Source organism: Oncorhynchus masou, chromosome 32, assembly GCF_036934945.1.
Source record: "Oncorhynchus masou masou isolate Uvic2021 chromosome 32, UVic_Omas_1.1, whole genome shotgun sequence".
Classification (NCBI taxonomy): domain Eukaryota; kingdom Metazoa; phylum Chordata; class Actinopteri; order Salmoniformes; family Salmonidae; genus Oncorhynchus; species Oncorhynchus masou.
The window spans coordinates 48,810,722-48,833,547 of record NC_088243.1 but is presented as its reverse complement, the minus strand read 5'-3'; the positions used below and the strand labels follow the sequence as shown (position 1 = coordinate 48,833,547).

Below are 22,826 nucleotides of genomic sequence, written 5' to 3'. Positions count from 1 at the left end.
CTAGTAGTCTTATTCATAGACCACATTATCTACTAGTCATCTTACACAGACAACAGTGTCTGCTAGTACTAATAGACAACAGTCTCTGCTAGTAGTCTTACTCATAGACCTCAGTGTCAGCTTGTTGACGTACTCGTAGACCACAGTGTCTGCTAGTAGTCTTACTCGTAGACCACAGTGTCTGTTTGTAGTCTTACTCATAGACCACAGTGTCTGCTAGTGGTCTTACCCATACACCACACTGTCTGCTAGTAGTCTTACTCATTGAACACAGTGTCTGCTAGAAATAGTACTCATAGACCACAGTGTCTGCTAGTAGACATACTCATATACCAGTGTCTGCCAGTAGTCTTTCTCATAGACATCAGTGTCTGCTAGTAGTCTTACTCACAGACCACAGTGTCTGCTAGTAGACTTACTCATAGAACACAGTGTCTGCTAGTAATCGTACTCATAGACCACAGTGTCTGCTAGTAGACATACTCATATACAAGTGTCTGCCAGTAGTCTTTCTCATAGAACACACTGTCTGCTAGTAGACTTACTCATATACCAGTGTCTGCCAGTAGTCTTTCTCATAGAACACAGTGTCTGCTCATAGTCTTACTCATAGACCACAGTGTCTGCTAGACCTTGTAGACCACAGTGTCTGGTAGACCTCATAGACTACAGTGTCTGCTTGTATTCTTAATCATAGACCACAGTGTCTGCTAGTAGACATACTCATATACCAGTGTCTGCCAGTAGTCTTTCTCATAGACCACAGTGTCTGCTATAGTCTTACTCATAGACCACAGTGTCTGCTAGTAGACGTACTCATAGACCACAGTGTCTGCTTGTAGACTTACTCATAGACCACAGTGTCTGCTAGTAGTCTTACTCATAGACCACAGTGTCTGCTAGTAGTCTTACTCATAGACCACAGTGTCTGTTTGTAGTCTTACTCATAGACCACAGTGTCTGCTAGTGGTCCTACCCATACACCACACTGTCTGCTAGTAGTCTTACTCATAGAACACAGTGTCTGCTAGTAGTCTTACTCGTAGACCACAGTGTCTGCTAGTAGTCTTACTCGTAGACCACAGTGTCTGCTAGTAATCGTACTCATAGACCACAGTGTCTGCTAGTAGACATACTCATATACCAGTGTCTGCCAGTAGTCTTTCTCATAGAACACACTGTCTGCTAGTAGTCTTACTCATAGACCACAGTGTCTGCTAGTTGACGTACTCGTAGACCACAGTGTCTGCTAGTAGTCGTACTCATAGACCACAGTGTCTGCTAGTGGTCTTACCCATACACCACACTGTCTGCTAGTAGTCTTACTCATAGACCACAGTGTCTGCTAGTTGACGTACTCATAGACCACAGTGTCTGCTAGTAGTCTTACTCATGGACCACAGTGTCTGATAGACCTTATAGACCACAGTGTCTGGTAGACCTCATAGACTACAGTGTCTGCTAGTAGTCTTACTCATAGACCACAGTGTCTGCTAGACCTTATAGACCACAGTGTCTGGTTGACCTCATAGACTACAGTGTCTGCTTGTAGACTTACTCATAGAGCACCTTGTCAGCTAGTAGTCTTATTCATAGACCACATTATCTACTAGTCATCTTACACAGACAACAGTGTCTGCTAGTACTGATAGACAACAGTCTCTGCTAGTAGTCTTACTCATAGACCACAGTGTATGCTAGTAGTCTTACTCATAGACCACAGTGTCTGCTAGTAATCGTACTCATAGACTACAGTGTCTGCTAGTAGACATACTCATATACCAGTGTCTGCCAGTAGTCTTTCTCATAGAACACACTGTCTGCTAGTAGACTTACTCATATACCAGTGTCTAACAGTAGTCTTTCTCATAGACCACAGTGTCTGCTAGTAGTCTTACTCTTAGACCACAGTGTCCGCTCGTAGTCTTACTCATAGACCACAGTGTCTGCTAGTAGTCTTACTCATAGACAACAGTGTCTGCTAGTGGTCTTACCCATACACCACACTGTCTGCTAGTAGTCTTACTCATAGACCACAGTCTCTGCTCGTAGTCTTACTCATAGACCACAGTGTATGCTAGTAGTCTTACTCATAGACCACAGTGTCTGCTAGTGGTCCTACCCATACACCACACTTTCTGCTAGTAGTCTTACTCATAGAACACAGTGTCTGCTAGTAATCGTACTCATAGACCACAGTGTCTGCTAGTAGACATACTCATATACCAGTGTCTGCCAGTAGTATTTCTCATAGACCACAGTGTCTGCTAGTAGTCTTACTCATAGACCACAGTGTCTGCTTGTTGACGTGCTCGTAGACCACAGTGTCTGCTAGTAGTCTTACTCGTAGACCACAGTGTCTGCTAGTAGTCTTACTCGTAGACCACAGTGTCTGTTTGTAGTCTTACTCATAGACCACAGTGTCTGCTAGTGGTCCTACCCATACACCACACTGTCTGCTAGTAGTCTTACTCATAGAACACAGTGTCTGCTAGTAGTCTTACTCGTAGACCACAGTGTCTGCTAGTAGTCTTACTCACAGACCACAGTGTCTGCTAGTAGACATACTCATATACCAGTGTCTGCCAGTAGTCTTTCTCATAGAACACACTGTCTGCTAGTAGACTTACTCATATACCAGTGTCTGCCAGTAGTCTTTCTAATAGACCACAGTGTCTGCTAGTAGTCTTACTCTTAGACCACAGTGTCCGCTCGTAGTCTTACTCATAGACAACAGTGTCTGCTAGTGGTCTTACCCATACACCACACTGTCTGCTAGTAGTCTTACTCATAGACCACAGTCTCTGCTCGTAGTCTTACTCATAGACCACAGTCTCTGCTAGTAGTCTTACTCATAGACCACAGTGTATGCTAGTAGTCTTACTCATAGACCACAGTGTCTGCTAGTGGTCCTACCCATACACCACACTGTCTGCTAGTAGTCTTACTCATAGAACACAGTGTCTGCTAGTAATTGTACTCATAGACAACAGTGTCTGCTAGTAGACATACTCATATACCAGTGTCTGCCAGTAGTCTTTCTCATAGACCCCAGTGTCTGCTCATAGTCTTACTCATAGACCACAGTGTCCGCTCGTAGTCTTACTCATAGACCACAGTGTCTGCTAGTAGTCTTACTCATAGACAACAGTGTCTGCTAGTGGTCTTACCCATACACCACACTGTCTGCTAGTAGTCTTACTCATTGAACACAGTGTCTGCTAATAATCATACTCATAGACCACAGTGTCTGCTAGTAGTCTTACTCATAGACCACAGTGTCTGCTAGACCTTATAGACCACAGTGTCTGGTTAACCTCATAGACTACAGTGTCTGCTTGTAGATTTACTCATAGAGCACCTTGTCTGCTAGTAGTCTTATTCATAGACCACATTATCTACTAGTCATTTTACACAGACAACAGTGTCTGCTAGTACTAATAGACAACAGTCTCTGCAAGTAGTCTTACTCATAGACCACAGTGTCTGATAGTAGTCTTACTCATAGACCACAGTGTCTGCTTGTTGACGTACTCGTAGACCATAGTGTCTGCTAGTAGTCGTACTCGTAGACCACAGTGTCTGCTAGTAGTCTTACTCGTAGACCACAGTGTCTGTTTGTAGTCTTACTCATAGACCACAGTGTCTGCTAGTGGTCCTACCCATACACTACACTGTCTGCTAGTAGTCTTACTCATAGAACACAGTGTCTGCTAGTAGTCTTACTCGTAGACCAGAGTGTCTGCTAGTAGTCTTACTCGTAGACCACAGTGTCTGCTAGTAATCGTACTCATAGACCACAGTGTCTGCTAGTAGACATACTCATATACCAGTGTCTGCCAGTAGTCTTTCTCATAGACCACAGTGTCTGCTAGTAGACTTATTCATAGACATCAGTGTCTGCTAGTAGTCTTACTCACAGACCACAGTGTCTGCTAGTAGACTTACTCATATACCAGTGTCTGCCAGTAGTCTTTCTCATAGAACACACTGTCTGCTAGTAGACTTACTCATATACCAGTGTCTGCCAGTAGTCTTTCTCAAAGACATCAGTGTCTGCTAGTATTCTTACTCATAGACCACAGTGTCTGCTACTAGTCTTACTCGTAGACCACAGTGTCTGTTAGTAGTCTTACTCAAAGACCACAGTGTCTGCTCATAGTCTTACTCATAGACCACAGTGTCTGCTAGACCTTGTAGACCACAGTGTCTGGTAGACCTCATAGACTACAGTGTCTGTTTGTATTCTTAATCATAGACCACAGTGTCTGCTTGTAGACTTACTCATAGAGCATTGTGTCTGCTTGTAGACTTACTCATAGACCACAATGTCTGATTATAGTCTTACTCATAGACTACAGTGGCTGCTAGTAGGCTTTCTCATAGACCACAGTGTCTGCTAGTAGTCTTATTCACAGACCACATTGTCTGCTAGTAGACATACTCATATACCAGTGTCTGCCAGTAGTCTTTCTCATAGACCACAGTGTCTGCTAGTAGTCTTACTCGTAGACCACAGTATCTGCTCGTAGTCTTACTCATAGACCACAGTGTCTGCTAGTGGTCTTACCCATACACCACACTGTCTGCTAGTAGTCTTACTCACAGAACACAGTATCTGCTAGTAATCATACTCATAGTCCACAGTGTCTGCTAGTAGTCTTACTAGTAGACCACAGTGTCTGAAAGTAGTCTTACTCGTAGACCACAGTGTCTGTTAGTAGTCTTACTCATAGACCACAGTGTCTGCTAGTGGTCCTACGCATACACCACACTGTCTTCTAGTAGTCTTACTCATAGACCACAGTGTCCGCTCGTAGTCTTACTCATAGACCACAGTGTCTGCTAGTAGTCTTACTCATAGACAACAGTGTCTGCTAGTGGTCTTACCCATACACCACACTGTCTGCTAGTAGTCTTACTCATAGAACACAGTGTCTGCTAGTAATCATACTCATAGACCACAGTGTCTGCTAGTAGTCTTACTCATAGACCACAGTGTCTGCTAGACCTTATAGACCACAGTGTCTGGTTGACCTCATAGACTACAGTGTCTGCTTGTAGATTTACTCATAGAGCACCTTGTCTGCTAGTAGTAATATTCATAGACCACATTATCTACTAGTCATTTTACACAGACAACAGTGTCTGCTAGTACTAATAGACAACAGTCTCTGCAAGTAGTCTTACTCATAGACCACAGTGTCTGCTAGTAGTCTTACTCATAGACCACAGTGTCTGCTTGTTGACGTACACGTAGACCACAGTGTCTGCTAGTAGTCTTACTCGTAGACCACAGTGTCTGCTAGTAGACTTACTCGTAGACCACAGTGTCTGTTAGTAGTATTACTCATAGACCACAGTGTCTGCTAGTGGTCCTACGCATACACCACACTGTCTTCTAGTAGTCTTACTCATAGAACACAGTGTTTGCTAGTAATCGTACTCATAGACCACAGTGTCTGCCAGTAGGCTTCCTCATAGACCACAGTGTCTGCTAGTAGTCTTACTCATAGAACACAGTGTCTGCTAGACCTTGTAGACCACAGTGTCTGGTAGACCTCATATTCTACAGTGTCCGCAGGTATTGTTAATCATAGACCACAGTGTCTGCTAGTAGACTTACTCAGAGACAAACAGTGTCTGATTATAGTCTAACTCATAGACTACAGTGTGTGCTAGTAGGCTTTCTCATAGACCACAGTGTCTGCTAGTAGTTTTATTCATAGACCACATTGTCTGCTAGTCCACATAGACCACATTGTTTGCTTGTAGTCTTACTCATAGACTACAGGGTCTGCTCGTCCATATTGACCACAGTGTCTGCAAGTAATCATCCTCATAGTCCAGTGTCTGCTAGTAGACTGACTCATAGACCACAGTGTATAGTAGTAGTCTTTCTCATAGACCACAGTGTCCACTAGTAGTCATACTCATAGACCACAGGGTATGCCTGTCCTCATAGACTACTGTGTCTGCTAGTAGTCTTACTAATAGACCACAAAGTCTGCTAGTAGTCTTACTCATAGACCACAGGGTCTGCTAGTTCTCATAGACTACAGTATCTGCTAGTAGTCTTACTCATAGACCACAGTGTCTGCTAGTAGACTTACTCATAGACCACAGTGTCTGCTAGGCCTTATAGACCACAGTGTCTGGTAGACCTCATAGACTACAGTGTCTGCTTGTAGACTTAATCATAGACCACAGTGTCTGCTTGTAGTCTTACTCATCGACCACAGTGTCTGCCAGTAGGCTTCCTCATAGACCACAGTGTCTGCTAGTAGTCTTACTCATAGAACACAGTGTCTGCTAGACTTTGTAGACCACAGTGTCAGGTAGACCTCATAGACTTCAGTGTCTGCTTGTATTCTTACTCATAGACCAGTGTCTGCATAGACAGTGTCTGCTTGTTGACGTACTCGTAGACCACAGTGTCTGCTAGTAGTCTTTCTCATAGAACACACTGTCTGCTAGTAGACTTACTCATATACCAGTGTCTGCCAGTAGTCTTTCTCATAGACCACAGTGTCTGCTAGTAGTCTTACGCGTAGACCACAGTGTCTGCTCGTAGTCTTACTCATAGACCACAGTGTCTGCTAGTGGTCTTACCCATACACCACAGGGTCTGCTAGTTCTCATAGACTACAGTATCTGCTAGTAGTCTTACTCGTAGACCACAGTGTCTGCTAGTAGTCTTACTCGTAGACCACAGTGTCTGTTAGTAGTCTTACTCATAGAACACAGTGTCTGCTAGTAGACATACTCATATACCAGTGTCTGCCAGTAGTCTTTCTCATAGCACACACTGTCTGCTAGTAGACTTACTCATATACCAGTGTCTGCCAGTAGTCTTTCTCATAGACCACAGTGTCTGCTAGTAGTCTTACTCGTAGACCACAGTGTCTGCTCGTAGTCTTACTAATAGACCACAAAGTCTGCTAGTAGTCTTACTCATAGACCACAGGGTCTGCTAGTTCTCATAGACTACAGTATCTGCTAGTAGTCTTACTCATAGACCACAGTGTCTGCTAGTAGACTTACTCATAGACCACAGTGTCTGCCAGTCGTCTTACTCATAGACCACAGTGTCTGCTAGGCGTTATAGACCACAGTGTCTGGTAGACCTCATAGACTACAGTGTCTGCTTGTAGACTTAATCATAGACCACAGTGTCTGCTTGTAGTCTTACTCATCGACCACAGTGTCTGCCAGTAGGCTTCCTCATAGACCACAGTGTCTGCCAGTCGTCTTACTCATAGACCACAGTGTCTGCTAGACTTTGTAGACCACAGTGTCTGGTAGACCTCATAGACTTCAGTGTCTGCTTGTATTCTGACTCATAGAACACAGTGTCTGCTAGTAGACATACTCATATACCAGTGTCTGCCAGTAGTCTTTCTCATAGAACACACTGTCTGCTAGTAGACTTACTCATATACCAGTGTCTGCCAGTAGTCTTTCTCATAGACCACAGTGTCTGCTAGTAGACTTATTCATAGAAATCAGTGTCTGCTAGTAGTCTTACTCACAGACCACAGTGTCTGCTAGTAGACATACTCATATACCAGTGTCTGCCAGTAGTCTTTCTCATAGAACACACTGTCTGCTAGTAGACTTACTCATATACCAGTGTCTGCCAGTAGTCTTTCTCATAGACATCAGTGTCTGCTAGTAGTCTTACTCATAGACCACAGTGTCTGCTACTAGTCTTACTCGTAGACCACAGTGTCTGTTAGTAGTCTTACTCAAAGACCACAGTGTCTGCTCATAGTCTTACTCATAGACCACAGTGTCTGCTAGACCTTGTAGACCACATTGTCTGGTAGACCTCATAGACTACAGTGTCTGTTTGTATTCTCAATCATAGACCACCGTGTCTGCTAGTGGTCTTACCCATACACCACACTGTCTGCTAGTAGTCTTACTCACAGAACACAGTGTCTGCTAGTCATCATACTCATAGACCACAATGTCTGCTAGTAGTCTTACTAGTAGACCACAGTGTCTGATAGTAGTCTTACTCGTAGACCACAGTGTCTGTTAGTAGTCTTACTCATAGACCACAGTGTCTGCTAGTGGTCCTACGCATACACCACACTGTCTTCTAGTAGTCTTACTCATTGACCACAGTGTCTGCTCGTAGTCTTACTCATAGACCACAGTGTCTGCTAGACCTTATAGACCACAGTGTCTGGTCGACCTCATAGACTACAGTGTCTGCTTGTAGACTTACTCATAGAGCACCTTGTCTGCTATTAATCTTATTCATAGACCACATTATCTACTAGTTATCTTACACAGACAACAGTGTCTGCTAGTATTAATAGACCACTGCTAGTAGTCTTACTCATAGACCACCGTGTCTGCTAGTAGAATTACTCATAGGCCACAGTGTCTGCTAGTAGCCTAACTCATAGACCACAGTGTCTGCTAGTCGACTTATTCATATACCACAGGGTATGCTAGTCATCGTAGACCACTGTGTCTGCTAGTAGACTTAATCATAGACCACAGTGCCTGCTAGTCCACGTAGACCACAGTGTCTGCTAGTAGTCTTACTCATAGACTACAGGGTCTGCTAGTCCATATAGACCACAGTGTCTGCAAGTAATCTTACTCATAGTCCAGTGTCTGCTCGTAGACTTACTCATAGACCACATGTTCTGCTAGTAGTCTTTCTCATAGACCACAGTGTCCGCTAGCAGTCATACTCATAGACCACAGGGTCTGCTCGTCCTCATAGACTACTGTGTCTGCTAGTAGTGTTACTCATAGACCACAGTGTCTGCTAGTAGACTTACTCATAGAGCACCTTGTCTGCTCTTAGTCTTATTCATAGACTACATTATCTACTAGTAGTCTGTGTCTGCTTGTAGTCTTACTCGTAGACCACAGAATCTGATAGACCTTATAGACCACAGTGTCTGGTAGACCTCATAGACTACAGTGTCTGCTTGTAGTCTTAATCATAGACCACAGTGTCTGCTTGTAGTCTTACTCATAGAACACAGTGTATGCTAGACCTTGTAGACCACAGTGTCTGGTAGACCTCATAGACTACAGTGTCCGCTTGTATTGTTAATCATAGACCACAGTGTCTGCTAATAGACTTACTCAGAGACCACAGTGTCTGATTATAGTCTAACTCATAGACTACAGTGTGTGCTAGTAGGCTTTCTCATAGACCACAGTGTCTGCTAGTAGTTTTATTCATAGACCACATTGTCTGCTAGTCCACATAGACCACAGTGTCTGCTTGTAGTCTTACTCATAGACTACAGGGTCTGCTCGTCCATATTGACCGCAGTGTCTGCAAGTAATCTTCCTCATAGTCCAGTGTCTGCTAGTAGACTGACTCATAGACCACAGTGTATAGTAGTAGTCTTTCTCATAGACCACAGGGTATGCCTGTCCTCATAGACTACTGTGTCTGCTAGTAGTCTTACTAATAGACCACAAAGTCTGCTAGTAGTCTTACTCATAGACCACAGGGTCTGCTAGTTCTCATAGACTACAGTATCTGCTAGTAGTCTTACTCATAGACCACAGTGTCTGCTAGTAGACTTACTCATAGACCACAGTGTCTGCTAGTTGTCTTACTCATAGACCACAGTCTCTGCTAGTAGACTTACTCATAGACCACAGTGTCTGCAAGTTCTTACTCATAGACCACGGTGTCTGCTAGACCTCATAGACCACAGTGTCTGCTAGTTGTCTTACTCATAGACCACAGTGTCTGCTAGTTGACGTACTCATATACCAGTGTCTGCTAGTTGATGTACTCATATACCAGTGTCTGCTAGTTGACGTACTCATATACCAGTGTCTGTTCGTAGACTTACTCGTAGACCACAGTGTCTGCTAGTAGTCTTACTCGTAGACCACAGTGTCTGCTAGTAGTCTTACTCGTAGACCACAGTGTCTGCTAGTAGTCATACTCATAGACCACAGGGTATGCCTGTCCTCATAGACTACTGTGTCTGCTAGTAGTCTTACTAATAGACCACAAAGTCTGCTAGTAGTCTTACTCATAGACCACAGGGTCTGCTAGTTCTCATAGACTTTAATTAAGTTAAAACTTCTTCGGGATCGGTGTCCCTTCCACGGTACCGTTGTGCTAACGTAGGCTAATGCGATTGGCATGAGGTTGTAAGTAACAAGAACATTTCCCAGGATATAGACATATCTGCTATTGGCAGAAAGCCTATCTGCACTGTCCGGTTTACAGGAGCTATTTCAGTGAACGAATACCATGCTATTGTTTGAGGAGATTGCATAATTTTGAAGATGAAAAGTTATTAATAAACAAATTAGGCACATTTTGTCAGTCTTGATACAACATTTGAAAAAGAAATGTAAATGGTTCATTGGATCAGTCTATAACTTTACACATACACTGATGCCTTCTAGTGGCAAAAATCTAAAATTGCACCTAGACTGGAATAATACATTACGGCCTTTCTCTTGCATTTCAAAAAAAGGTTGTTTTTTACTTTGTATTATCTGTTACCAGATCTATTGTGTTATATTCTACTACATTTCTTTCACATTTCCATAAACTTCTAAGTGTTTCCTTTCAAATGGTACCAATACTATGCATATCCTTGCTTCAGGGCCTGAGCTACAGGCAGTTAGATTTAGGTATGTCATTTTAGGCGAAAATTGAAAAAAATGGGCTAATCCTTAATTAATATTCCCAACCAATGCACATTGTGACACACAGGTGAAGTATGTAATACTCTTAGCAAACAACATGCCTATGTTACGGCTTTCGTTGTGGGAAGAAGAGTCGGACCAAAATGCGGCGTGTAGATTACGATTCATGTTTAATGACCAAACACACTAAACACAAACACTACAAAACAATAAACGTAATGAACGTAATGAAAACCAAAACAGCCTATACTTGTGTAAACTAACACAGAACAAGGACAAAAGGACACTAAGGACAATCACCCACGAAACACTCAATGAATATGGCTGCCTAAATATGGTTCCCAATCAGAGACAACGATAAACACCTGCCTCTGATTGAGAACCACTTCAGCCATAGACTTAACTAGCACACCCCACTAAGCTACAATCCCAATACAAACACACCACATACAAAAAAACCATGTCACACCTAGGCCTGACAAAATAAAAGAAGACAAGCACAATATACTTCGACCAGGGCGTGACAGCCTACATGAAAGCCTGTTGCATTATTGTAGTAATAATTAGGGGGGAGGGAGAGATGGTGGTCTCTGACGTAAGCAATGTTCTCACTGTGGCTCACAACCCTCCTTTCGCCCTCATGTATAAGTCATGGCCTGCCAGCTGTTCCAACACACACACACACACACACACACACACACACACACACACACACACACACACACACACACACACACACACACACACACACACACACACACACACACACACACACACATATGCCTGTTATTTCTGCCCCTTGGCCATGAAAAGTAACATCACCACCAACCCCACCTCTCTTGATAACATCTGACCGATCAGAAGAAAGAAAAGAACTACAAAACTTTCTTTGACAGTTCCCAACGAAAGGCAACTGTACCTCTCTCTCAACCCACTCTATTTTCTCTTTCATCTCGAGGTGTGTGTTTTCTTTCTTCCCCAGCTTTGTAAAACTCTTAATTTCAAGTTTCCTGGTTGGATACGCACCTTGGTGGAAGCTTTAGGGATAAGCCGACCCGTTTGGAAGTAGCCCGGGCCGCTGCGACACCACTAGCCCCTGCTAGCCCTTAGCCATGAGCCTGTTGGGCCAGTAAACCATGATGGATCGGGACTTGGGCTCTCACCCACGGGTAATAGAATTTCTGTGTACCAACCGGCCACACTGCCAGGGCCCAATGAAATGACAGGGACTTTGGGATAGTATGGGGAGAGGTGATGGATAGCAGAAAACTATCCCTCTCTCTCAATGATTTGAATGTGTGTGTGTGTGTGTGTGTGTGTGTGAGAGAGAGAGAGAGAGAGAGAGAGAGAGAGAGAGAGAGAGAGAGAGAGAGAGAGAGAGAGAGAGAGAGAGAGAGAGAGAGAGAGAGAGAGAGAGAGAGAGAGAGAGAGAGAGAGAGAAATAAAAGGAGGAAAGGCAACCTGCTGGGTGCCACAAATGGAGAGGAAGGCCCAATAACCCCAAGCTGTTATCCATACTCCCACCCCTGACAACAGAGCACCATTAACTAGATGGCACACACACACACATACACACACACACACACACACACACACACACACACACACACACACACACACACACACACACACACACACACACACACACACACACACACACACACACACACACACACACACACACACACAGAGAAAGAGAGAGAGAGAAACACACACTGTCTTTTTGACACACACATACAGTATACACACACATTCTCTCTCTTCTCTATCTCAGGGGGAGATCAATCCGCCATCCATAGTGTTTTTTCACTTCATTTTGCCTATAGGAGGATATTACAAAGTTAGAGGGACTGAGAGAGTATGAAAGGAGAAAGGGTGAGAGTGTTTATAGATATATATAAAAAATAGAGAGAAAAAAAGAGAGGAGCTGAATCAGAGAAAAAGAGAGGATAGAGAATGAGAGAAGATAGAGAATAGAGGAGAGAGATAGAGATAGAGAGCGAGGAAGAATACCTCAGCTCTCAACCTTCCAAGGCCCCAGACACTATTTTCTCTCTCCTCCACTGTCCCCCACTTTTTCCCCGCTAAAAAGAAAAACATTTTGGACCCTACAGTGGAAATAGCTCCTAACTGACATTGTATAGTTTGGGGCCGAAATACCATCAAATCTAATTTTATTTCTCACATGCGCCGAATACAACAGTGAAATGCTTACTTACTTCAATCTCCCAGCAGGGCCTGGAGTAAATATATGACAGTCTTTACATAAAAAAATGAAAATTCCTTCTATACAAGTGAATGCAACAATAGTAATTTCTCAACCATTATAGAATGCAATTCATTACAATGTCATTAATAAAAACAAATCTTTACTTTATTTTAGACAGTAATTAAATCACAGAGGAGTAAACAGGCAGGTGGGAGAAACAGTATGAAGGGTTGGAGTGGGGATTGAACCCCAGTCTCAGGTGGGGAGGAGTGTATGTGTGACCACGGGCCATGCAACTTTTATTACATAGTTAACTTGAGACAGAGTATGGTTTGGCCATCGAAAGTAAAGCAGCTCAGAGGCTGATGTCCATTCATTGTGGACTTTGTCACCTTGTTTTATTATTCAGAGTCTGATGCTTATATACTGCATGAACATGTAAACAGAGAAAGAAAGAGAAAGGAGGGCAGAAAAGCAAGAAGATTGTCATCCCTAGCTCATGTGGCTTCGCTCCCCCCTCTCTTCCTCCATCCCTCCCTCGCGCTCCCCCGCCTCACAGCTACGGATAAATTATGAATGGTTATTAAAAAAAGGGCCATTTTCAGCATCCAATAAAACCACATGTGGCGGTGAGAGACATAAAAGAGAGAGATAGACAAAAAAGTGCTGAGGATGAGGAAGACGAAGATTCAGTCACTGGAGGCCCTGGTGGTCACGGGCGCTATAACTCTGATCTTTCTAGGCCACAGGCCTTTACGAAGCAGTTCAATTCATGAATACAGTAGTAGAAGAAGTGTGTGTGTGTGCGTGCCTGCGTGGGTGTGTGGATCAGTAATGGAGAAAACACAAGTGTGTTCCAAGAAATGTGAAGTGTGTTAGTGCTGGGTTGTACAAGAATACCGGATAGTCTTCCATGAGTGAGAGAGCGTAAATTCAGGCCTGCACATTGAGATGGAGGTCAATGCCACAATTGATGTTATGTTGCACAGAAACTATTTCTTAATGAAATTACATGTTACTACACAGTCTAGTGAACCTTTATGACAATCCAATCATTGTTTTAAATACCTCATCTGCGGTAAGGAAAGAGTGTCCATGTTCTCCACACTCTGGTTATACATTTTCCTTTTCAGGCAGAGATAAAGAGTCCGCCTGCCCATTAAGTGTAAAAATGCATAACTGATCTTAGATAATTGTATTTGTATAGAGGCAATTTCTGGCACATGTTGCCATCTTTGGCATGCATTGTGCCTAAGCAGTACAAGATATTAGCTCTCTTCCTCTCCTGTTAGCACCCCGTTTGATTGACAAGACTGTGTTAGAAGCTTTAGACAACTGTTTCAAAATACAAAAGCAGCACAATCGATGAACAGTAACGCAAAGAGGGATCAGGGGGGACTCAAATCTAGATATCATTAGCAGTATAAGTCACTAGAGTATCTAAAGAAAAGCTTAAGAAGTCAGACACAACGAGAAATTTGACTGCCGATAGGTACTTAGCACAATAGGAGGCCGTTCCTTCTCTTGCTTTCTGGATTTGTTTTCTCATTTTGTCTGTCATAGTTGAAGTGTACCTATGATGAAAATTACAGGCCTCTCATCTTTTTAAGTGGGAGAACTTGCACAATTGGTGGCTGACTAAATACTTTTTTGCCCCACTGTATGTAGACACTGATTTGGTGTTGGAGATAATGAATTTGAGGTTGAAAAGTGGCGGAATTGCCCTTTAACGCTCTGAGAACGGAAATAATAGGTTATTTGGAGGTTTTTGAATAACTTCCTTAAAACTTTCAATGAATGTTTCAATAAGACTTTAAATAACACTGCTAGCTCATTTGGAATAACATTATTTAACGCCAAGCACAGACAGTAGACATGGAAATTAATTTCCTTAGGCATTAATCATGCAAACATTTATTGTTTATTGTCACACGGCATCTGTGAGATTCAAACATATGATCTTCTATTCTCTATCCATGGAATTAGTCCACTGCCCCCTAGGATGAAGCTAGCATGTCATGTCTTTTTAATAAAGTTTTCTTTGTGTTCCGAGAACGGACTGTATATTTTTAAATAACATTCTTGGAACATTGCTAAAGTTTTCTTGTGGTCTTTATGGAAAGTTTTCTTCAAGTTCTGAGAATGGAATTTAGAGCTTATTGATGCTAAAGGGGCAATCAGCAATTGCTACATCCATTTTTAGACTCATAAATTATATGTACTCATTGATTCTTGAATCATTTGACTTATAAATGTCTAAAAGCTTAATTTAATTGTACCCCATTAGAATCTAAAAAATAATATGCTTGTTGTACTCCAAGTTGACTGTGCTATTAAACAGCTTGAAAAATTCCAGGAAATGATGTCATGGCTTTAGAAGCTTCTGATAGGCTAATTGACATCATTTGAGTCAATTGGAGGTGTACCTATGGATGTATTTCAAGTCCTACCTTCAAACTCAGTGCCTCTGCTTGACATCATGGGAAAATCAAAAGAAATCAGTCAAGACCTCAGAAAATAAAATGTAGGCCTCCACAAGTCTGGTTCATCCTTGAGAGCAATTTCCAAATGCCTGAAGGTACCACGTTCATCTGTACAAATAATAGTACGCAAGTATAAACACCATGTGACTATGCAGCCGTCACACCACTCAGGAAGGAGACGCTTTCTGTCTCCTAGAGATGAATGTACTTTGGTGCGAAAGTGCAAATCAATCCCAGAAAAACAGCAAAGGACCTTGTGAAGATGCTGGAGGAAATGGGTACAAAAGTATCTATAGCCACAGTAAAACGAGTCCTATATCGACATAACCTGAAAGGCCACTCAGCAAGGAAGAGGCCCTTGCTGCTAAACTGCCATAAAAAAGCCAGACTACATGGGGACAAAGATCGTACTTTTTGTAGAAATGTCCTCTGATCTGATGAAACAACCGTGAAGCACGGGGGTGGCAGCATCATGTTGTGGAGGTGCTTTGCTGCAGGAGGGACTGGTGCACTTCACAAAATAATAGAACATCTCAAGACATTTCTTCTGGAAAATGTGAAGTCCAAGATGAACAAAGGGGGCGTTGTTGGGGCTGTGTTTCTGGACCTAAGGAGGGCGTTTGACACTGTTAACCATGAGATTCTCATCACAAAATTGTCCAAGTTCAACGTTTCCCCTGATGCCTTGAGATGGATGAAATCATACCTTGAAGGCAGAACTCAGTGTGTCAGAGTGAGCAATGAGCTCAAGTCGTCGAGCCACGGAGTGGGAGGGGAGGACCGAACGGAGCGATTTCTCCTACACACAGACGCTTTCAGGAAAAACTGCGCATTTGGTATGTAACTGAGAGTCTCCTCATTGAAAACATCCGAAGCTCTTCAAAGGTAAATGATTTTATTTATTTGGTTATCTGGTTTTTGTGAAAATGTTGCGTGCTAAATGCTACTCAAAATGCTAAGCTAGCTTAGCATACTCTTACACAAATTAGTCAATTGCTATGGTTCAAAAGCATATTTTGAAAATCTGAGATGACAGTGTTGTTAAGAAAAGGCTAAGCTTGAGAGTAGGCGCATTATTTTCATTTTATTTGCGATTTTCAGAAATCATTAACGTTGCGTTATGCTAATGAGCCTGAGGCTTTAGTCACGATCCCGGATCCGGGATGGGGAGTTTCAAGAGGATAGGGGTTAAGGTTAGAAGTTAAGTTAAAGGGTTAAGGTTAGGGAAAGGGTTAACAAACATGGTAAGTAATTGCTAAGTATAAAAAAGTAGCAATTAGCTGTAAAGTTACAATTTAGCTAAAATGTTAAAGTTGTCCGTGATATGATTCGAACATGCAACCTTTGGGTTGCTAGGCATTCGCGTTCTACGCCCATCCACCCACCCTCCTTTAATTTAAATTATCTTTTGATATTTGTTTCTTTAGTCCATTGTTGACATAGTCCCAAAATGATTTGCTTGTCAGCCATCAAGTTTTGCATCATATGATGAAAGACACAGCATCAAATGATGCAATATTCCTCACAGGGGGAAGATTTCTGTATTTTTAAAGTAACACATCTTGAAAAAATGATTGCTGACAAGCAAAACATTTAGGGAATATGTCAACAATGGACGAACGAAACAAATACCAAAAGATGGTTTTTGGGGTGGAGTTTTCTTCTAAGTAACCTTCTGTCTCATGTATCCATACCAAAAAAAACATATCATACCAATCTGAGTGTTCCGGATTTTCATTTACTATGTTACGTCTCGTCTATGGAACCAGCACGGTACAACTGTGCGTATTTTTGTTGTTGCAATAACCCAATACTTGTGTTGTTTATTACCATCATGTTACACTGAATGGACAGTGTAACACACACACAGACACACACACTTTATTACGAGGGGGCAGGGCTACCGACATTAATGCTCATCTGAAGATGGTGCTGGCTCAAGCTAAAACTGGTGAGTGTAGAGAGTATAGGGATATTGTTATCCATGTCGGCACCAACGATGTAAGTCGGAGGTGTTGCTAACAAATTTCAATTCACAAAAAAAACTATGTTTTCGTCTTTTGAGCTTCTAGTCATGAAATATATACAGCCTACTCAATCACTTTTTATAGCTACTGTTTACAGGACTCCTGAGCCATATACAGCGTTCCTCACGGAGTTCTCTGGATTCCTATCGGACCTTGTAGTCATGGCAGATAATATTAATATTTTTGGTGACAAAAATATTCACATGGAAAAGTCCACAGACCCACTCCAACAGGCTTTCGGAGCCATCATCAACTCAGTGGGTTTTGTCCAACATATCTCCGGACCTACTCACTGCCAAAGTCATACTCCGGACCTAGTTTTCTCCCGTGGAATAAATGTTGTGGATCTTAATGTTTTTCCTCATAATCCTGGACTACCGGACCACCATTTTATTACGTTTGCAATCGCAACAAACAATCTGTTCAGACCCCAACCAAGGATCATCAAAAGTCGTGCTATAAATTCTCAGACAACCCAAAGATTCCTAGATGCCCTTCCAGACTCCTCCTCCTACCCAGGGACATCAGAGTACAAAAAGCAGTTAACCACCTAACTGAGGAACTCAATTTAAACTTGCACAAAACCCTAGATACAGTCGCACCCCGAAAATCAAAAAACATTTGTCTTAAGAGACTAGCTCCCTGGTATACAGAAAATGGCCGAGCTCTGAAGCAAGCTTCCAGAAAATTGGAACGGAAATGATGCTACACCAAACTGGAAGTCTTCCGATTAGCTTGGAAAGACAGTACCATGCAGTATCAAAGAGCCCTCCCTACTGCTCGATCATCCTATTTTTCAACTTAATTGAGGAAAATAAGAAAAATCCAAGCTGTTTTTTTGATAATGTTGTAAAGCTAACTAAAATGCAGCATTCAACAAGAGAGGATGGGTTTCACATAATTTCATGAACTTCTTTGAGGAAAAGATCATGATCATTAAAAAGCAAATTACGGACTCCTCTTTAAATCTGCTTATTCCTCCAAAGCTCAGTTGTCCTAAGTCTGCACAACTCTGCCAGGAGAGACACTCAAGTGTTTTAGTACTGTATCTCTTGACACAATGATGAAAATAATCATGGCCTCTAAACCTTCAAGCTGTATTCTGGAACCTATTCCAACTAAACTACTGAAAGAGCTGCTTCCTGTGCTTGGCCCTCCTATTTTGAACATAATAAACGGCTCTCTATCCACAGGATGTGTACCAAACTCACTAAAAGTGGCAGTAATAAAGCCTCTCTTGAAAAAGCCAATATCGGCCTATATCGAATCTCCCATTCCTCTCAATATGTTTTGAAAAAGCTGTTGCGCAGCAACTCACTGCCTTCCTGAAGACAAACAATGTATACGAAACGCTTCAGTCTGACACGAGACCCCATCATAGCACTGAGACTGCACTTGTGAAGGTGGTAAATTATATTTTAATGCCATCAGAACGAGGCTCTGCAGCTGTCTGACCTTAGTGCTGCTTTTGATACCATCGATCACCACATTCTTTTGGAGAAATTGGAAACCAAAATTGGTCTACACGGACAAGTTCTGGCCTGGTTTAGATCTTATCTGTCGGAAAGATATCAATTTGTCTCTGTGGATGGTTTGTCCTCTGACAAATCAACTGTACATTTCAGTGATCCTCATGGTTACGTTTTAGGACCACTAATGTTTTCACTATATATTTTACCTCTAGGGGATGTCAATCGAAAACATAATGTTAACTTTCACTGCTATGCGGATGACACACAGCTGTATATTTCAATGAAACATGGTGAAAAATTGTCCTCCCTGGAAGCCTGTGTTTCAGACATAATGGCGGGAAATGTTCTACTTGTAAACTAGGATAAAACAGATATGCTTGTTCTAGGTCCCAAGAAACAAAAAGATATCCTGTTAATAAATCTGACAATTAATCTTGATGGTTGTACAGTCGTCTCAAATAAAACTGTGAAGGACCTCTGCGTTACTCTGGACCCTGATCTCTCTTTTGACGAACATATTAAGACTGTTTCAAGGACAGCTTTTTTTCATCTACGTAACATTGCAAAAATCTGAAACTTTCTGTCCAAAAATTATGCAGAAAAATTAATCCAAGCTCTTGTCACTTCTAGATTAGACTACTGCAATGCTCTACTTTCCGTCTACCTGGATAAAGCACTAAATAAACTTCAGTTAATACTATAAACGGCTGCTAGAATCTTGAATAGAACCCCAAAAATGTATCATATTACTCCAGTGCTTGCCTCTCTACACTGGCTTCCTGTTAAGGCTAGGGCTGATTTCAAGGTTTTACTGCTAACCTACAAATCATTACATGGGCTTGCTCCTACCTAGCTTTCCGATTTGGTCCTGCCGTACATACCTACACGTATGCTACTGTCCCTAGAATTTCAAAGCAAACAGCTGGAGGCAGGGCTTTCTCCTATGGCGCTCCATTTTTATGGAATGGTCTGTCTATCAATGTGAGACGCAGACTTGATCTCAACCTTTAAGTCTTTATTGAAGACCCATCTCTTCGGTAGGTCATATGATTGAGTGTAGGCTGGCCCAGGAGTGTGAAGGTAAACGGAAAGGCACTGGAGCAACGAACCGCCCTTGCTGTCTCTGCCTGGCCGGTTTCCCCTCTCTCCACTGGGATTCTCTGCCTCTAACCCTATTACAGGGGCCGAGTCACAGTGCTCTTCCATGCCGTCCCTAGGAGGGGTGCGTCCCTTGAGTGGGTTGAGTCACTGACATGGTCTTTTTGTCCGGGTTGTCGGCCCCCCTTGGGTTGTGCCGTGGGGGAGATCTTCATGGGCTATCCTCGGCCTTGTCTCAGGATGGTAAGTTGGTGGTTGAAGATATCCTTCTAGTGGTGTGGAGGCTGTGCTTTGGCAATATGGGTGGGGTGATATCCTACCTGTTTGGCCCTGTCCGGGGGTATCGTCGGACGGGGCCACAGTGTCTCCCGACCCCTCCTGTCTTAGCCTCCAGTTTTTATGCTGCAGTAGTTTGTGCCGGAGGGCTAAAGTCAGTCTGTTATATCTGGAGTATTTCTCCCGTCTTATCCGGTGTCCTGTGTGAATTTAAGTATGCTCTCTCTAATTCTCCCATATTTCTCTCTTTTTCTCTTTCTTTCGTTCTTTCTCTCTCTCGGAGGACCTGAACCCTAGGACCATGCCTCAGGACTATCTGGCTTGATGACTCCTTGCTGTCCCCAATCCACCTGGTCGTGTTGCTACTCCAGTTTCAACTGTTCTGTCTGCGGCTATGGAACCCTGACCTGTTCACCTGGACGTGCTACCTGTCCCAGTTTTCAACTCTCTTGAGACAGCAGGAGCGGTAGAGATACTCTGAATGACCGGCTATAAAAAGCCAACTGACATTTACTCCTGGGGTGCTGACCTGTTGCACCCTCGACAACCACTGTGATTATTATTATTTGACTCTGCTGGTTATCTATGAACATTTGAACATCTTGGCCAAGTACTGTAATAATCTCCACCCGGCACAGCCAGACGAGGACTAGCCACCCCTCATAGCCTGGTTCCTCTCTAGGTTTCTTCCTAGGTTCTGGCCTTTCTATGGAGTTTTCCTAGCCTCCGTGCTTCTACACCTGTATTGCTTGCTGTTTGGGGTTTTAGGCTGGGTTTCTGTACAGCACTTTGCGACATCAGCTGATATAAGAAGGGCTTTATAAATAATTTTGATTGATTGATTGATTATTTCTTACCGTACACTCCTTGCCCTCGCGCATACGAGTAGATGATAGAAAATACCAAAATCCAGAAAAGCTCCATCTTCAGCTCCGATCCCTCATAACCTGGAAAGAGTCGGAGAGAGAGAAGAGCAGGTTTCTCAGTCTGAGTGAATGGGGAATTAGGAGGGCATGAGATTACCATGACTAGATTGACGGAGCCACGGTTGATTATAGTGAGTAGCGTGTAACAGCGACAGTAAACTAGTTAATAATCCAGACAAGAGAATAAGTGAGGAGTATTACATCTATGTTTGTTCAGCCCGTAAATCATTTAAACTCGCACAGGGTAATTAAATCATAATAATTCTTGGGTTTGACAGGATTGCCTAAAGTTATAATGGTGTATTTCAGAATTTGCTAACAGGTAGGTAAGGGCAGCGAGCATAACACGATTTCACCCACCAGCATATCACCACACACATAGCCTATTACACATGTGGGTGTACACACACACGCACACACATACACAGGATTTGTGGACAATAGCAGCAATATTCATTCAGAACATTTCCAAAAATACGAATAGATTACATTCCTCACTGAATAGGTGATAAAACGGAATAATAAATAAGCAATAGACAACCGTGCCAAATCAATCATGTTAACTGATATTTTGTGTGATATTGTGTTTTAATTGAATACCTATTAAAAGAACGTAAACGAGTCAATCAAAATGATAGAATGATTGATGCGCTTTGTCACTCAATTTGGCAGCTGATTTAGCTTTGCCTAGCAAGATGAATTCATTGTGAATTCATACACTTTTCTTTTTCAGAAAAGTAACCCATTCGGGAAGTTTTCAGATCCCTTGAAATGTTTTGTTACGTTACAGCCTTATTCTAAAATGGATTAAATACATTTTATTCCTCATCAATCTACACACAATACCCCATAATGGCAATGTGAAAGCAGGTTTTAAGAACGTTTTGCAAATGTGTTAAATATAAAAAAACAGAAATACTTTATTACATAGTAATTTAGACCCTTTGCTATGAGACTCGATGTCACATCCTGACCATAGAGAGCCCTTATTTTCTATGGTAGAGTAGGTTAGGGCGTGACTGGGGGTTAGTCCAGTTTATTATTTCTATGTGGGGTTCTAGTTTTGTTTTTCTATGTTGGTGATTTTGTATGATTCCCAATTAGAGGCAGCTGGTAATCATTGTCTCTAATTGGGGATCATATTTAGGTAGCTTTTTTCCACCTGTGTTTTGTGGGATATTGTTTATGTGTAGTTGCATGTTAGCACTCCATTATCGTCACGTTTCGTTTAGTCTTTATTGTTTTGTTGTGTGGTTCACTTATTTCAAATAAAAGATGTAGAACCCAGATCACGCTGCACGTTGGTCCAAGTATGCTTCCAACGATCGTGACACTCGAAACTGTTTCCATTGCCCATCCTTAAAACGTTTCTACAACTTGATTGTACATGATTTAGAAAGGCACCCAACTATTTATATAAGAGCCCACAGTTGACAGTCCATGTCATAGCAAAAACCAGGCCATGAGGTCGAAGGAATTGTCCGTAGAGCTCCGAGACAGGATTGTGTTGAGGCACAGATCTGGGGAAGCGTAGCAAATGTCTGCAGCATTGAAGGTCCCCAAAAACAGCGGCCTCCATCATTCTCAAATGGAAAAGTTTGAAACCACCAAGACTCATCCTAGAGCTGTCCGCACAGAGCTGTCCGGGGCAGAATGGCCTTGGTCAGAGAGGTGAC

At 42.5% G+C, this 22,826-nt stretch overlaps 1 protein-coding gene across 1 annotated transcript in view; it reads right to left on the bottom strand.

The window, feature by feature from the left end:
• Window positions 1-22,826, bottom strand: part of LOC135527211 (MAM domain-containing glycosylphosphatidylinositol anchor protein 1-like) — a 159,341-nt gene that overhangs the window by 115,709 nt on the left and 20,806 nt on the right. The window contains exon 2 of the mRNA XM_064955823.1: window positions 21,082-21,171. Within this exon, the coding sequence (XP_064811895.1) occupies window positions 21,082-21,148 (67 nt within the window). The 5' untranslated portion in view covers window positions 21,149-21,171. The remainder of the gene's footprint in view (window positions 1-21,081; window positions 21,172-22,826) is intronic.